The sequence below is a fragment of the Haematobia irritans genome, chromosome 5, assembly GCF_050003625.1.
Source record: "Haematobia irritans isolate KBUSLIRL chromosome 5, ASM5000362v1, whole genome shotgun sequence".
NCBI classification, from domain to species: domain Eukaryota; kingdom Metazoa; phylum Arthropoda; class Insecta; order Diptera; family Muscidae; genus Haematobia; species Haematobia irritans.
Window position 1 is genome coordinate 88246326 of NC_134401.1, and position 18684 is coordinate 88265009.

The 18684-nt window shown below is 33.2% G+C and overlaps 1 protein-coding gene across 3 annotated transcripts in view; it reads left to right on the top strand.

Moving 5' to 3' along the window:
* LOC142238943 (uncharacterized) overlaps positions 1-18007 on the top strand; it is a 147688-nt gene extending 129681 nt beyond the window's left edge. For all 3 annotated transcript variants that reach the window (XM_075310699.1, XM_075310697.1, XM_075310698.1), the window contains exons 3-7: positions 8831-9087; positions 9299-9528; positions 11777-12007; positions 16100-16398; positions 16562-18007. In XM_075310699.1, the coding sequence (XP_075166814.1) occupies positions 8831-9087; positions 9299-9528; positions 11777-12007; positions 16100-16398; positions 16562-16812 (1268 nt within the window). In that variant the 3' untranslated portion in view covers positions 16813-18007. The remainder of the gene's footprint in view (positions 1-8830; positions 9088-9298; positions 9529-11776; positions 12008-16099; positions 16399-16561) is intronic.
* The last annotated feature ends 677 nt before the right edge of the window (positions 18008-18684 follow it).

The window sequence follows — 18684 nt, forward strand, 5'->3', positions numbered from 1 at the left end:
ATGTCGAAAAAGTAAGACAATTTTTTCCCAAAGATGATGATGATGCCAGGCCATGGCAAGAACTTGACAAAACATGAGAAAGCAAGGTAAAGTGTATAGACAAGAATGTGACACAATATATCCATCGTTCTCTTTCTCTAAGCAAGTGCGTAATGTTTTGTTATGGTTATGCCGTTTGCCTGCCTTTTTGGCTTACAGTTTGTTAAGCATGCGTTTGTTGTCATTTATATTGGCATTGGCATCGCATCACATAGCACAGCAGGCATTTTTGCTTTCTGGAAAATACAAACACAACAAAAAAACAAACGAAAATTTATGAGGTTGCGTTACAAGATTAAAAGGATTTGATAAAATTTCTAATAAATTGTTATGGGGTATGCATATGTCCAAGCCAACTGAGCTAAAACAGAAAAACTGACATTAGAGGCGGGAACACAGATGACAGAGGCATATGCAATGCTGGATGACGACCAGAGGCTTTTTAAGCAGTCTACTGAGTGTATCATGTTTTATAAGCACAAATTATCTCATGGAGACATGGGGGTAATTAAAAACAATTTATTAAGAGTTCCCTGTTTCGAATTTCCATTCGTTTTTTTTGTTACTGGTTTCCTCTCTCATTCTCTGTTTGACTCCAAATGTGAAAATAACAGTTTGATCAAACTGTTAGAATTAAACACCAAAAGAGGAAAATGATTTTTCTCGTAATTGAAAAATCAGATTCCAGTTAACACAAATACCAAAACGGGGTTATTGTAAATTTGATCTGGAAGAAAAGCGTAACAGTTAAAATGAATATTCGGCTGAAAAGTGAATAAACGCTGAACTGAAAGAAACTTGCTATTCTAAATAACAATTATATCAAGGCATATCGCCGCTTTATCCATCACACCCAGCATGAAAAAAGGTGTCATATCCCCTAATTTATGATAGCATAGTTGAAAGATTTAGAGAAACTGCATTAGAATAGGGATGTTACTAAATGATCCAATTAGACTGGACACAAATTTCAGAATGAAGATGTGATCGCCGCCGCAGTCCACGAAATGCTCTGTGTCTACAACTAATTTCAAATTGGGGAAATGATACAAATAAGTACATACTTTTTGTCAGAATAATTGAACATAATTAATGCTTATAGCCTTCACCACTACTCTTGTATAGGATATCATAAGTTTACACATTTATATGTAACACCTAAAAGGGCCAGTCTGAGGCTCACCATTTAGCGTTGTTCGTTTGTCTATTCATGTATTTTTGTATGTAAAGTACAGATCGCATTATAAGTCCGATTATCCTCAAATTTGGCATGGGGTCTTACTCATGGTTACCACAGTTTGGTTTTACTGTTTCGTAGATTGGTAGATTCTTAATGTTTTGGTAGTTTTTTCAAAACATTTCTCTCCAACTTAGGACCTTCAATGCTTTTAAGTATAGTTTGGAATAATTTTCCATAGCAATAAACTTTTGACCAAATTTGTTACATGGTCACCATACAAAAATAACATTTTGCTCTTGAAACATGTTTGAGGTGATCATATTCCTTCTCTGCGTGTAGAAATAAAATTTTGACATATATAAAGTATACTCTTAAGTATTACTATTATAAAGTTTTCCCTAAATTCTCGTATGCTATTCTCAAGTAATCGCCTTTATTGTGAGTGTAATTAGCATAGCGGTGTCAAATTATTTACAACTCAAATTGCTTTCATAATTTTATAAGAGAAATTTCTTAAATTCTAAATTCATTGTTATTTATTGAGAGTATATGTTGCAGCAACAGCAATTATATCATAATGTATTGAGATTACATACAACAATAAAATGGCAGAAAATTGTAATCATTTATGATGCGCATTAAAAACATTTTTATACACTCAAAAAAAGTAAACCCTATATATCACTGAAACCAATTTAACTCTATTTTAGTTCGTGGAATTTTTATGCTTGGAGAAAGTTTCCTTTACTCTAATAATTTTTGCTTACGTTAGTTAAATGAACTAAAAAACGGGGAAAAATTATACACAAATTAAGCATACAGATTTACTAAATTCGTATTTCTCACAAAATAGTTAATAATTTCTTTAAATTTGAAAATTTTACTACAAATACGTCCATCATGAACTTTCAAACTATAAAATTTTCTTTAACAAGTGAAACAAATATTTCTTGAATTCGTCGAAAAATATTTACTTATTTTTGTGATATCGGCGTGATATAAGCGTTTGTTTAGTGTTTGGTTTAGTTACAATTTTCTAAAAATAACACTAGTTTACATTTTTTTTTCATGTACACTTGATGAGTGGCAACTTTTCTTATGTAATTTCATCTGCTGAATTCGAGTTTTTTTATACCCTCCACCATAGGATGGGGGTATATTAACTTTGTCATTCCGTTTGTAACACATCGAAATATTGCTCTAAGACCCCATAAAGTATATATATTCTGGGTCGTGGTGAAATTCTGAGTCGATCTAAGCATGTCCGTCCGTCCGTCCGTCTGTCCGTCTGTCCGGCTGTCCGTCCGTCTATGGAAATCACGCTAACTTCCGAACGAAACAAGCTATCGACTTGAAACTTGGCACAAGTAGTTGTTATTGATGTAGGTCGGATGGCATTGAAAATCGGCCATATCGGACCACGTTTACGTATAGCCCCCATATAAACCGATCCCCAAATTTGGCTTGGGGAGCCTCCCGGAGCAGCAAAATTCATCCGATCCGGTTGAAATTTGGTACCTGATGTTAGTATACGGCCTCTAACAACCATGCAAAAATTGGTCCATATCGGTCCATAATTATATATAGCTCCCATATAAACCGATCCCCAGATTTGACCTCCGGAGCCTCTTGGAGGAGCAAAATTCATCCGATCCGGTTGAAATGTGGTACCTGATGTTAGTATACGGTCTCTAACAACCATGCAAAAATTGGTCCATATCGGTCCATAATTATATATAGCCCCCATATAAACCGATCCCCAGATTTGACCTCCGGAGCCTCTTGGAGGGGCAAAATTCATCCGATCCTGTTGAAATTTGGTACCTGATGTTAGTATATGGCCTCTAACAACCATGCAAAAATTGGTCCATACCGGTTCATAATTATATATAGCTCCCATATAAACCGATCCCCAGATTTGAACTCCGGAGCCTCTTGGAGGAGCAAAATTCATCCGATCCAATTGAAATTTAGTACGTGGTGTTAGTATATAGTCTCTAACAACCATGCAAAAATTGGTCCATATCGGTTCATAATTATATATAGCTCCCATATAAACCGATCCCCAGATTTGACCTCAGGAGCCTCTTGGAGGAGCGAAATTCATCCGATCCAGTTGAAATTTGGTACATGGTGTTAGTATATGGTATCTAACAACCATGTAAAAATTGGTCCATATCGGTCCATAATTATATATAGCAAAAGTCATCCGATGCGGTTGAAATTTGGTAAATTTTGTCAATATATGGCCTCTAACAGCCATGTAAAAATTGGTCAATATCGGTCTTTAGTTATATATAGCCGATGACTTATTACACAAAAATTGGTCCATATCGCCAAAAATAATCTACCAAAACTTTATTTACATAGAAAATTTTGTCAAATTTTATTACTGTAGAAAGTCAAAATTTTATTTTCATAGAAAGTTTTGTCAAAATTTTATTTTTATAGAAAATTTTGTAAAAAATTTATTTCTGTAGAAAATTTTGTCAACATTTTATTTCTATACAAAATTTTGTCAACATTTTACTTCCATAGAAAATTTTGTCAACATTTTATTTCTATAGAAAATTTTGTCAAGTTTTTATTTCTGTAGAAAATTTTGTCAAAATTTTATTTCTATAGAAAATTTTGTCAAGTTTTCATTTCTATAGAAAATGTTGTCAAACTATATTATATACGTATTTAATCGGCCTTTTTTGTTTAATACATACCCCGTAGGGGCTAACTTACAATTTAGAAGACAGTGTTAAAAAGTTTTACGATACCTTGCCATCGGCAAGTGTTATCGCAAACCAAGTAATTCGATTGTGGATGACAGCCTTTAGTAGAAGTTCCTACGCAATCCACGGTGGAGGGTACATAAGATTCGGCCTGGCCGAACTTACGGCCGTATATACTTGTTTTTTTTTTTTTTTTTGAGATATCCCGTTATTTTTAGTTTTTCAATAAACAAATTATATCACGAGTTAGAAATGTCCGATTATATCGTTACTGAAATGAAAGGTATTAAGATGACGAATAATCGTGTATAATTGAATCTGTGATTGATCAGGTTAAAGTGTCAGCCCGATTAAGTTTCAGGCTCACTTAGACTATTCAGTCCATTGTGATACCACATTTAACTAAAAGTACCTATTACATATGGGCACTTCTAGTTAGGATCTGTGATAAGTTAAGTGGTTCAAAAAATATCGATGCGAAAATGCCAACTTTTCAAAAAAAAAACGTATTTTACAATGTAACTTTTCCGCTAGAAAAATATAAACCATTAACAACAACCGTGGAGAGAAAGGTCGTCAAGAAACGACTGAAAAATTGCAAAGTTATAAGCAATTGAGTGAAAAAATCCGATGTCAAATCATGCAAATATGAGCCACTCACCCATACAAAAATTCTACTCAGCCACACAAAAATGCATTTTTGTGTGGGTGAGTGGCTCATATTTGCATGATTTGACATCATTTAATTGCTTGTAACTTTGTAATTTTTCGGTCGTTTTTCTTCTAGTTGGTCTTATTACTTACGTTAGAGTAGCATCTATACGATCTATACCACTCGAGATATAATTTGTTTAGTGAAAAAAGGAGCGAAAAATTAAAAATAATGGGATATCTCAAAAACTGTTCCATAAAAAGTTTTTAAACATTTTTTTTCGAATTTAGCAGATCAAAATACATAAGTCGACTCTCATCAAGTGTACGATTTCAGTGTAAACTAGTGTAATCTAAATTTTCTAAAATTAACCAAAATGTTTCTTCCGGGTGGGTTCACTGTTTTTTGTTTTCAGTGTAACGTAGCACTAGCGGGGCTTCATGAAAATGGGGGTAAATTGTATTTAAAATAAATTAAAAATTGTTGAGTTTAGGTTCACCGTCCAAAAATAACATTTTGCTCTTGAAACATGTTTGGGGTGATCATATTCCTTCTCTACAACAACAGTGGTTAATTGCTGGTACATTTGTGTAAAATTCAAGTTTTTCGCTAATCTTCAAACATAAATTACCTTCACTCAGATTCGCAGTTTATTTTTATACCCTCCACCATAGAATGGGGGGTATATTAACTTTGTCATTCCGTTTGTAACACATCGAAATATTGCTCTATATATTCTGGGTCGTGGTGAAATTCTGAGTCGATCTGAGCATGTCCGTCCGTCCGTCCGTCTGTTGAAATCACGCTAACTTCCGAACGAAACAAGTTATCGACTTGAAACTTGGCACAAGTAGTTGTTATTGATGTAGGTCGGATGGTATTGCAAATGGGCCATATCGGTCCACTTTTACGTAAAGCCCCCATATAAACGGACCCCCAAATTTGGCTTGCGAATCCTCTAAGAGAACCAAGTTTCATCCGATCCGGCAGAAATTTGGTACATGGTGTTAGCATATGGTCTACAAAAACCATGCAAAAATTGGTCCACACAGGTCCATAATTATATATAGCCCCCATATAAACCGATCCCCAGATTTGGCTTGCGGAGCCTCTAATAGAAGCAAATTTCATCCGATCCGGCTGAAATTAGGTACATGGTGTAAGTATATGGTCTCTAACAACCATGCAAAAATTGGTCCACATCGGTCCATAATTATATATAGCCCCCATATAAACCGATCCCACGATTTGGCTTGCGGAGCCTCTAAGAGAAGCAAATTTCATCCGATCCGGTTGAAATTTGGTATATGGTCTCTAAGGACCATGCAAAAATTGGTCAACATCGGTCCATAATTATATATAGCCGCCATATAAACCGAACACCAGATTTGACCTCCGGAGCCTCTTGGAAGACCAAAATTAATCTGATTCAGTTCAAATTTGGTACGTGGTGTTAATATATGGCCCCAAACACCCATGCAAAAATTGGTCGAAATCGGTCCATAATTATATTGGCCCCATATAAACCGATCCCCAAATTTGACCTCCGGAGCCCCTTGGAAGAGCAAAATGTATCCTATTCGGTTGAAATTTGGTACTTGATGTTGGTATATTGTATCCAACAACCATGCAGGAATTGGTTCATATCAGTCCATAATTATATATAGCTCCCATATAAACCGATCCCCAGATTTGACCTCCGGTGCTTATGGAAAAGCAAAATTCATCCGATTTGGTTGAAATTTGGTATGTGGTGATATTTAACACCCATGCCAAAAGTGGTCCATATCAGTCCATAATCATATATAGCCCACATATAAACCGATCCCGAGATTTGGTTTTGGAGCCTCTTGGAGGAGCAAATTTAATCCGAGTCAGTTGAAATTTGGTACATTGTGCTAGTATATGGCCGTTAACAACCATGCCTACACTGTTAGAAAAATATGTTTTTCATATGTTCCGATATAAACAAAATGTGTTTCGGGCACAATTTTTAATCACAATATATTTAAGTGCAAACATGTAATGTTCCTAAACTAACACTAAATGTTTGGGACACATATGTTAATATGTTAGAATATATTATGTTTGGGGCATGAATGTTTTATAAAAATAATATGTGTGAATGTAAACATATATAAATTTACAAATTTCGAATAAACATATATATGTTGTGATATTTTATTCAGAGAGCGACAGAGAGAGAGAGAGAGAGAAAGAGTATAGAGAAAGAAATAGAGATGGAAACCGGGAGGGTTGACGAAAGATACAACATAACACAGCGAGAGAATGAAAAGAGACCAATTTCTGTGAAACCGCTTGTATGTTGTTTCGGAAAACCGTTTTATGATAAGGCCAAAAATTTTATATGCTTAAGTCTAAATATTATTTAATTTGAATATTAGAATGAGTATTCGGAGTAAAAAGAATAGACATTCGGAACCAAGAGAATAGACATTTGAAGAAAAAAACAGCGTGTGTTTTCGTCTTGAGAGCAGCATTTTATGTATGTGTGGACATGTGTTTTGTTTATCATTTTGGCATTATGGGCACAATTTTTTTTCTTGGTTCGTTCGCTCCACGTAGCCAACAAATGTACGTTTCTGTTAAATAATGTTATGTTTGCATGGGCTCGTGGGCGCTGCAAACTATGCTATATAAATGTAACTTATAACGATAATTGTCTATTGGTGACTATAACAACTACGTAGCCCAGTGGTAGTGTGTTGGCTTACAAATTGCATGGTTCCCAGTTCGATTCTCCGTCCAGGCGAAAGGTAAAATTTAAAAAAATTATAAAATTGAATAATTTCTTCAACACTATTTGTATTACAGAAAGAGGTGCCAAGATCTAAAAATTTCGTGGAAGTGAAAATTATGTGAGGGAATGAGCACAATCTTCTTGGGGAGAAAATTCTTCCAAGCATATAATATTTTTGGGCTTAAAATGCTTCCAAACATATAATATGTTCACATAAAACAAACATAATAATGTTTCGACAATATCCAATAATATATGTGCTTCCTGCAAAATATGTTTGGAACATATGTTAGAGAAGCGATTTTTTTTTTAAGGGTGTAACTAGGTCCATATCGATCTATAGTTATATATAGGTCTTAGATAAATCGATGCCCAATCACACAAAAATTGGTCCATATCAAGTTCATAATTGTATATAGCCCCCACATAACCGATCTCCATATTACAATTCTGGTAGAAGTTTCTACGCAATCCATGGTGGAGGGTACATAAGATTCGGCCTGGCCGAACTTACGGTCGTATATACTTGTTATTTATTAGAACAGTTTTTTTCATTTAAGTGCAAATGTTTACTAAACAACAATGTGTATGCCTCAACTTTTTACACTTTTTGTGTTCCTCTTTGTAAAAACTCCATCAGATTAAGACAAATCTACCACGGACATGACAAACAAATAGATGGCTCAACTAACATCCATTAAGCATTATCTCATTTTGAAAAACTACAGGGAATATATGGAGATTGAGTTTCTTAGTCCCTTTTTTAAGCGCCTTAGAATTGTTGATTAGTTTAAATTACTTCATTGCTTTTGTAGTTTTGCAGAGCATTTAATGCAAAACTTTCACACAATTAAAATACACTAACATTACAAATATGAATGTGAATAAATTACACAACATAATTGCCGTTTTTCCTTGGATTTCATTTTCATTGCGTCAATCAAGAGTAGTACTGTTAGAATGAATAAAAAATGCCTTGGAGATTATGACATGAGGAAAGAATAATAGAAAATATTTCATTATTGTGTTCTGCTGAGCTATTGCCTTGTTATGTAAGAGAGCGTTAGCGAATTGTGTGAAGAAGTTCATGTTTGTGTCTTAAGTCTTTTGTTTTGCTTGCAAAACACTGAGGCGCCCACACACATACATATGCACGCAAGTCAACTAGTCTTTGCTTTTGTGGCTTTTTCAAGTCAGTTGCTTATGTCTTTTGTCTGGTTTTGACGTAAATGACAAATTTCTCGGAGGCGTTCACAACGCACGCACACATCCACACACACTTCTCTATGACTAAGAAGTCTCACTCTCACATAATATTAACTTTTATGCAATCTATGTTAAAGAAGAAAAATCCCATGAATTATTGTAGATACACAAATCTTTATGAAAGAAAATATATTTGTTGCGTGCTTCTTTGTTTTGTCTGACAATTCTTTAGTTAATTTTTTTCCTTATCTTGTGATTATGTATTCCAGGCACACACAAAGTTCATTGCAGTGAAGATTTAATGCGCGTTGAAATTGGCCTACCCGAACCCATAGCCAGTGACGGCAGTAGTAGCAGCAGCACCACCACCGCCAGTACTGAAAAACCACAAATCTATTTGGAAGGCCTTAAGGGCTATCCGGATGAACGTTGTCATCCCGAAATTAACGGTTCCTTAGCCATATTCCGTTTGTCATTGACTGATTTTTATGAATGCGGTGTTACGCGTATGGTCAATCAGTTAACGGTAAGTTTTCATTTTCCTTGTATTCCAATCAACCGGCCAAATGGCCATGACTTTGGCCTTTGTAAATTAAAGGCCATCCAGTCAGCGGTTAATGTATACACGCATCTATAAATATTATTTTCCCAGTGGGTGTGTTTTTCCTTCCTCTTTCCATGATGATTTGTGCTAATGACTTTTTTTATTTTTTGCCATTATTCGTTATACTCTACAGGGTAAAAAGGTCTATTATCACAAAATCATAATTCAATCATCGAATGGCAAAGAAATCGTTAGTGTTAAATGCATCACTAGTGGTCCGGTTTTCAATTTAATGATGAATGAAACTGCCCAAGAGCAACCACATTTTGTATTCCAACAAGAAGAACAACATCAGCAGCAACCACTACAACATCATGGCGTTGTGAGACGAGATGTTTTGCCAGCCGGATTTCAGGAACCAGAGTAAGTTGTCCTGATTTGTTTTATTTTCTTTTTTTACTTTTATGAATTTATGTTTGTTTTAGTGTTTTTGAGTCGGAATCAAAGTTATAGAGTATGAAATTTGATACGGCCAAATAGTTACTAGCCACATAGTAAAAATTTAGATTTGACACATATGCTTACTTATTTTGAAGGTTTTGTATCTTTGATTTATTTTTTTTTTTAATTAAGAAAACATTTTCTACTTTATAGTATCTGTATAATATTTTATTCCAGTATATATTATCCGAGATTTAAAGCTACAAAATTCCTTAAAAATTTACTTATTTTAAAGAAGCCAAGGATACGGCTCGAAATCAATACCAAAATCCTTAAGAGAAGGTCAATATCTTTGGATCCAAGTAAACTTTTTTGAGTGTATTCAAAATAGAAAATGTTTTCTTAAATTCAAAGAGTCTTTAAAGAAAGAATGCAACATCCACAAAAAATTCTTGGCCTATATTAGACATACGACTTTAATGAATGGGCGCAATTCCTTGAGTCCTTTATTTGTACATCGGAGAGCTCTTGCACTTGCTTTAGCCCAAGCTCATTATACCCACCACCATAGAATGGTGACGGGGGCATAATAAGTTTGTCATTCCGTTTGTAACACATCGAAATATCGATTTTCGACTACATAAAGTATATATATTCTTGATCAGGGAGAAATTCTAAGACGATATAACGATGTCCGTCTGTCCGTCTGTCTGTCTGTTGTATTCACGCTACAGTCTTCAATAATGAAGCAATCGCGTTTCAGACAAGCATTAGAATCCATTAAAAATTATAAAAAATTATAAAAATTATTTATTTGAATAAATATCACAGAAATTTTTAATTTACATCCAAAACATTGAATTCGGATCACACCTAAAGAATTGATGCAAATTCAGTGCAACGACTGTTGAAATGAACCACTTCCGTCCTATTACAAGCCTATGTTAAATTCATCGCTTCTGCGTCAACCACTTCCGGATCCAAAAAGAACATTTTCATTACTTTTTTGGCGACGCTTTTTTGCTGGGATATTACTTATAAGCAATAAAGTGAACTTTCACTGAAATAAATCGGACGGGTTGTTTATTAGTTGCAATAAATATCAGCCACACTGCTAAAAAATGCTAAATCCAATCTGAAAAAATTGTGAATTTTTGAAAATATTTGACGTCAAACGTTTCAGACAAGCGTTAGAATCCATTAAAAATTATAAAAAATTATAAAAATTATTTATTTGACAAAATATCACAGAAATTTTTAATTTACATCCAAAACATTGAATTCGGATAACACCTAAAGAAGTGATGCAAATTCTGTGCAACGACTGTTGAAATGAAGGACTTCCGTCCTATGACAAGCCCATGTTAAATTCATCGCTTCTGCGTCAACCACTTCCGGATCCAAAAAGAACATTTTCATTACTTTTTTGGCGACGCTTTTTTGCTGCGATATTTCTTATAAGCAATAAAGTGAACTTTCACTGAAATAAATCGGACGGGTTGTTTATTAGTTGCAATACATATCAGCCACACTGTATATCTATCTCTAGTATACAATCCCCTAAACTCTATTACAAATACCGGTATCTCAAGAATAAGTAAAGGTTTTTCGACGACTTTAGCACCATACAATGTGCAGTAAAATGTACAAATGTCAAGAAATTCTGAACTATTTTGTAGGAAATTCGAATTTAGAATGTCTTTATGCTTCATTTGCGTATAATTTTCTCCTTTTTAATTCATTTAACTGACATACTAAAAAAGTGTCAAGTTAAAGAAAATTTCTCATATTGGCGAAATTTTAACATAATAATTTCCATGAATAAAATACAAAATATTAGTTTTAGTGCTCTGGTGAGTTCAATTTATTGTGAGTGTGACACTACATTATGTGTTCGATTTTTAAGCATGGTGGTGTGTTTTGTATAACCACTTTATTACTAGCCATAACGATCCTCATCATAGACCGCCTTCTACTCCTCCTCTTCCTACTCCAAATGGGTAAGAAGTTAGCAAAAACAAAAGTTTATAATTGTCAACAAGTTGCAATAATTTACGCAACCATAATGATAGGCTATCATTTGCTCCACATAATGAGTTGAATAATTATAGTCACTGTAGTTTAGTTTTACAAACCTCCAAGGGTTTATGACCATCCATTGAAGGCATTGCATTAATGGTGTAAGGCTATAATTATTAACTGTGTCTTGTTTGTTTTTCTTTTTTTACAGAGACTTGGAAATCACCACCTCATTGACTGAACGAGCACCTGAACCACGTCTGGCTATTGGTGTCAGCCAGAATGGCAAAAGAGTAACAGGTGATTTGACAGTGACTCCCGGTACTCCATTAACCATGGAAATATCTTTGGATCGTGATTCTGCACCTGTTTATGGTTTGGGAGTGAACTATTTGGAAGTGACCGATACCAGACTATTGTCAGAAACCATTATTTTCAAAGGGTAAGTATTAGGGTTGGCTTGTTCATATTAATTTTTGGTTATAATCCTCAATAATAAGATAGTGAGTTTTAAAAGAAGTACTGCAGCAAACCTGAAAAATTTTTATGTTTAATCGCAAAGACGTCGTTTGTTCATATTGAGTGTGTTCATATGTTTTTATACCCTCCACCATAGGATGGGGGTATATTAACTTTGTCATTCCGTTTGTAACACATCGAAATATTGCTCTAAGACCCCATAAAGTATATATATTCTGGGTCGTGGTGAAATTCTGAGTCGATCTAAACATGTCCGTCCGTCCGTACGTCCGTCCGTCCGTCTGTTGAAATCACGCTAACTTCCGAACGAAGCAAGCTATCGACTTGAAACTTGGCACAAGTACTTGTTATTGATGTAGGACGGATGGTATTGCAAATGGGCCATATCGGTCCACTTTTTCGTATAGCCCCCATATAAAGGGACCCTCAGATTTGGCTTGTGGAGCCTCTAACAGAAGCATATTTTATCCGATCCGGCTGAAATTTGGTACATGGTGTTGGTATATGGTCTCTAACAACCATGCAAAAATTGGTCCACATCGGTCTATAATTATATATAGCCCCCATATAAACCGATCACCAGATTTGACTTGCGGAGCCTCAAAGAGAAGCAAATTTCATCCGATCCGGCTGAAATTTGGTACATGGTGTTGGTATATGGTCTCTAACAACCATGCAAAAATTGGTCCACATCGGTCTATAATTATATATAGCTCTCATATAAACCGATCCCCAGATTTGGCTTGCGGAGCCTCAAAGAGAAGCAAATTTCACCCGATCCGGCTGAAATTTGGTACATGGTGTTGGTATATGGTCTCTAACAACCATGCAAAAATTGGTCCACATCGGTCCATAATTATATATAGCCCCCATATAAACCGATCCCCAGATTTGGCTTGCGGAGCCTCAAAGAGAAGCAAATTTCATCCGATCCGGCAGAAATTTTGTACATGGTGTTGGTATATGGTCTCTAACAACCATGCAAAAATTGGTCCATATAGGTCCATAATTATATATAGCCCTCATATAAACCGATCCCCAGATTTGGCTTGCGGAGCCTCAAAGAGAAGCAAATTTCACCCGATCTTGCTGAAATTTGGTACATGGTGTTGGTATATGGTCTCTAACAACCATGCAAAAATGGTCCATATCGGTCCATAATTATATATAGCCCCCATATAAACGGACCCCCAAATTTGGCTTGCGATTGCTCTAAGAGAAGAAAATTGCATTCGATCTGACTGAAATTTGGTACATGATATTAGTATATAGTCTCTAAGAACCAATCGAAAATTGGTCCATATCAGTCCATAATTATATATAGCCCCCATATAAACCGATCCCCAGATTTGAACTCCGGAGCCTCTTGGAGGAGCAAAATTCATACGATCCGGTTCAAATTTGCAACGTGGTGTTAGTATATGGCCGCTAATAACCATGCCAAAATTGGTCCATATCGGTCTGTAGTTATATATAGCCGATCCCCAATCACACAAAAATTGGTCCATATCGGTTCATAACCATGCTTGCCACTCAAGCCAAAAATAATGTAGCAAAATTTGTCGAAATTTTATTCCTATAGAAAATTTTGTCAAATTTTATTTCTATAGAAAATTTTGGCAAAATTTTATTTCTATAGAAAATGTTGTCAAAATTTTAATTCTATAGAGAATGTTGTCAAAATTTTAAATCTTTTGAAAATTTAGTAAAAATTTTATTTCTATAGAAAATTTTGTCAAAATGTTATGTCTATAGAAAATTTTGTCCAAATTTTACTTCTATAGAAAATGTCAAAATTTTATTTTGTCAAAATTTTATTTCTATTGAAAATTTTGTCAAACTTAATTATATACGTATTTAATCGGCCATTTTAAGTTTAATATATACCACGTATGGACTACGTGGTATATATTACGGTATTAGGAAGTTTTAAGATACCTTGTCATCGGCAAAAGTTACCGCAACCCAAGTAAATCGATTGTGGATAACAGTCTTCAGTAGAAGTTTCTACGCAATCCATGGTGGAGGGTACATAAGGTTCGGCCTGGCCGAACTTACGGCCGTATATACTTGTTTTTTTTTTTTTTTCTTTCTTTCTTTTTTGATCCATATCAGTACAAGAAGTATGAACTTATAGTTGGTACTGTATACAATAGTTATTATAAAAATGTGTCATAACACTGAAAATATTAAAATAGAAATATTAATATTTTTTTTTTTAAAAGGTAATTCTTAAATTGTTCATGATTACTTGTGCTTCTCAAATGTGAAGGTAGATTGTTCCACAGCCGAGTAGTAAATATGAGAAATTATCTTTCCGATACCACTAATTGGAATGATTGATTTTATCCTAGACGATCGTGAAAAACATAATCGTTGATACAGATATTTCGGTGCACCGAATAAATTATTTTGTGTACAAATATTAGGCATATGAAATTCAGTAGGATTATAAAAGTCATTTTATTTCTATAGATAATTTTGTCAAAATTTTATTCCTTGAGAAATTTTGTCAAAGTTTTATTTCTATAGAAAATTTTGACAAAATTTTTAAACCTACAGAAAATTATGGCAACATTTTATTCTATAGTAGATTTTGTCGAAATTTTACTCCTATAGAAAATTTTGTCAAAATTTTATTTCTATAGAAAAATTTGTCAAAGTTTTATTCTATAGAAAAGTTTAGAGGAATATTTTGCAAAATCTACCAAAACATCAAAAATACTACCATTTTCTATAGTAAATTTTGTCAACATTTTTAATCCTATAAGAAATTTTGGCAAAATTTATTCTATAGTAAATATTGTCAAAATTGTTCTCCTATAGAAAATGTTGTTAAAATTTTATTCCTATAAAAAAAAATTGTCAAAATTTTATTTCTATAGAAAATTTGTGAAGTACCTCTTTGGCTGAGAGGAACATTTTGCAAAACCTACAAAAACATCAAGAATACTACCAATCTACCAAACAATAAAATTCTAGTAACTGTGGCATCCGTGTTTCGGACTCGACTCTTCGTTTGCAATGCGACACGCTTTCTGACTCGAAAGGAGGACCCTACACCAAAAGAATGATCTGTTTTATTTTTACGGAACAATCATCGTTAACTATTATTTGTACATTTTTCATCAAAAGTACAAAAGTTGTTCATAACCATTACAATTTTTTTTTAAGAACGTAACATTTCGTGTCTATAAAGAATTTCAATTGAATTAAGTGTCCTCTGACTACACTGAGCACTTTCTCCTCTAACCTGAAATTCAAAACATGCAGATGATCTCCAGTAAGTTCGAGCAAAAACATTCCCACTAGTCACGAAATCTCGTTTTTTAGCACAAAAATCTCTGAAGTGTTCACATTCGCAAAGCATGACAAATAATAATCTAAGGATTTAGCAGCTGTTTTTTGTTTACAATCAGAAAAAGTAAACATTTGTATTAAAACCAAAGACAAAACCACTTTATAAGATGGGAAATTGGCCTATGTCACACCAAATGTTGCATTGACGGTTCTAGTATTGTATTTTTTTATTTCTTTTTCGTTTTTATTTTTTAAATGAAAAACTTAATTTTCTTAACGAAACAATGTTAAATTTTAGGCAACAACAAAAAAATACATTTTCCCGTTTATGGAAATTTATTTCCTGCGCTTAATTTATTTTTATTTGTATTTTAATGCTATGTTAATACTTGTCGTATACGCGTTTGGTTCGATAAACGAATAGCATGGTCCTAGCACGGTAAATGGTTTGATGTGCTCAGCAGCCAATCTCCCATCTTCTTCTCTCTATTATCTTTAATTAAAACAGTATAGTGGTTTTAAACGAGAGACAGTCGATATTTCTCCATTGCAAATTTGCTAAAAACAATCGAAATTTCCAAAATTTATGTTCACACTATGCTGAAATCTTTGAGAAAATTTTGAACATAGTGTGAACGTGGTAAAACGTTTTATATTCTGATTTATTTATAATCGTAAAAAGTATAAATATTTGGTTTGGGTTTTTTGCTCTTCCAGTTATTTTATCTCTCAACTCCTTTTTTGTTATTTTCAGATGCACAGTGGATCCCTATCTCTTTGAAAATTTCAATACTATCGATGGCGATACATTGAGTGCTAAATTCAAAGCTTTTAAATTTCCCGATTCTTCATATGTTCAATTTCGTGCCACCGTCAATGTTTGCCTGGACAAATGTCTGGGTACTCAGTGTTCAAATGGTCAAATTGGTTATGGTCGTCGAAGACGTGATACTTCGGAAATGATGATGACACCCTTCCAAGATACCAATAAAGTCTATGAAATATCATTGGCCATGTTTATTAAGATAAATGACATTGAAGGTGTCAATAGGAGTAAGTGCCTAATTCTTAATTCAATATTTTATATGAAAAAACAGTCGTAAAAAGTGTCAAAAACAGCTGATTTTTATTACAGAAGTTTTTTTGACATTTTAACAGTCAAATATCTTATATACGAAACAGTCAAGGATTTTACTAATTGATGCAATATTTCCAGATGAAGTTTTACGCCTTGAAGAGAAATTGAGAGAACTAAAATTGGCCAATCAACGTTTGGCTCGCAACAGTCGCGGTCATTTTAATGAACCTCTGATTAAAAACTCTGAACAACTGCCTCTATCGGTGCCAGCTTTCGTTGTTGATGAAAAAGAATTGGAACAGGCAAGAAATAATGCCCACTCTACCACATTGGCTGCCCCACTCGTGATATTCTCTTCAATTTTAGTAATGCTATGTAAATTTTTGTAGATATTAAATTAAGATCGTCATTGGTTTTTTGCAACAACTATTACGGGAAAACAAAGAAATATATAAATATGAATCTTAAGTAAACAAGAAAAAAAAAAATAAAAGCATATCAATTTTGTAAAGTTATCCTATCCCCAGTCTTAATTTAACAAAATTATTTGAGTTTTATAATTTTTATTGTAAAAAAAAATATTTTTGTTAAATTGACACAAATGCACACATTGAAAAAAAAAATAAAAAATAATTATTGTAAATCGAATAGAATAGACATACATAAAAAATAAAACTTTTTTAATTTGTTTATAAAATTCTATACATATACAGAAGGAAGAAAATTGAATCTAATCAATTTAAGATATAATAAATATTACTGCTTAACATGTAACTGCCATTTGCTTATCAAATATTATTAAAATTTTTATAATTTTTTTTTTCAAAACTAAAGTTTATCAAATATAAAATTAAAACTATGACTTTAAAAGTAGAATATCCCGTGTTGTTCTTGAACAATTTTATTTCTTTTATTAATTCTAACCGCAGAGAATGGAGCCAGCGAACTTTGTAGTCACACAGAAATTTAATCCTTACTTGAATTTGGAAAAAATATTCAATGAAAAGAACAAATAAATGATAAAATAAATTAATTGTATTTAATAAACTTTTAATTGGATTAATTAAATGTGTAAACACAGTAATACAGTGACAAAACATAAATCTACATGTATCAATGTGTAGAACATGAAAAAAGATCAAAAAATTACTTTTACAATAACCAACTTATTGTTCTTTTTTTTCATATAAAGAAATTTTTACTATACTACTTTCTCAATTAAAAACTAAAAAAAAACAAACGACATTTTGACGGCATAAACGTGCTTTATTCGAAATTAAATAGCAAAAATCTAATATGAAAGTCTATTTTGGACAGCATAAAAATTACAAAAAAAAAATGGTTGGTTTCATTCTCTGCTTTGTCTTACTGAAAATTGGGCTAAAATAATTTTTCGTAAATAAATGAAACAATTTAATCTCTTTGTAATGAACCTCATATTTCTTTTAAAATTAAGCATTACTAGTCTACTAAGTTTAAAATTTAAGTAAGTCTAAAATATTAAAATCGTACCGAATTACATTAATTAATTGTAAAAAACAACTCAAAAAACTTAAATAATTAATAAACAAAAACTAAAACCAATACATACAGATTTGTTGATAATTATTTCATACTAGCCGAACCTGACCCGTTTCTCTGCTTATTCCTGATTTTTTGTAACTGAGAGAAATATCGAATTTTCAAAAACCAATTTGCGGTAACTAAGTCAACCATATTCATATCAGGGAATACTTCGAAGGATAAGATAATCCTTCTGAAAAGAATTTGAAATTATTTTAGAAAATGACATGAATTCGGATTTCAATTTATTTGTGGGATTAATCACGAATCCGGGCGAACACACAATTTTTCATTCAGTTGTAATTTTGTCTCTTCAAGTGGTGTCACCCATAACTTTATTAGTTAGTTAAGCAGAATTTGAATTTCTCCGACCGATATTTGATTTCGATGAAAATAGTAATAAACATTGATAACATATTAATTCTACAATTCCAAAAAATAAAACACAGAAAAAATGGAGTACCCCGTTTTCTCCCGATGGTATGCTTTATATGCCGCCCGACCAGATATCAAACAAGTGTATACGGCCAGGCCGAATCTTATGTACCCTCCACCATGGATTGCGTAGAAAATTCTACTAAAGACTGGTCATCCACAATCGAATTACTTGAGTTCTGGTAATTCTTGCCAATGGCAAGGTATCTTAAAACTCCTTAACATCGTCTTCTAAATTGAAAATTAGTCCATACGGGGTATAT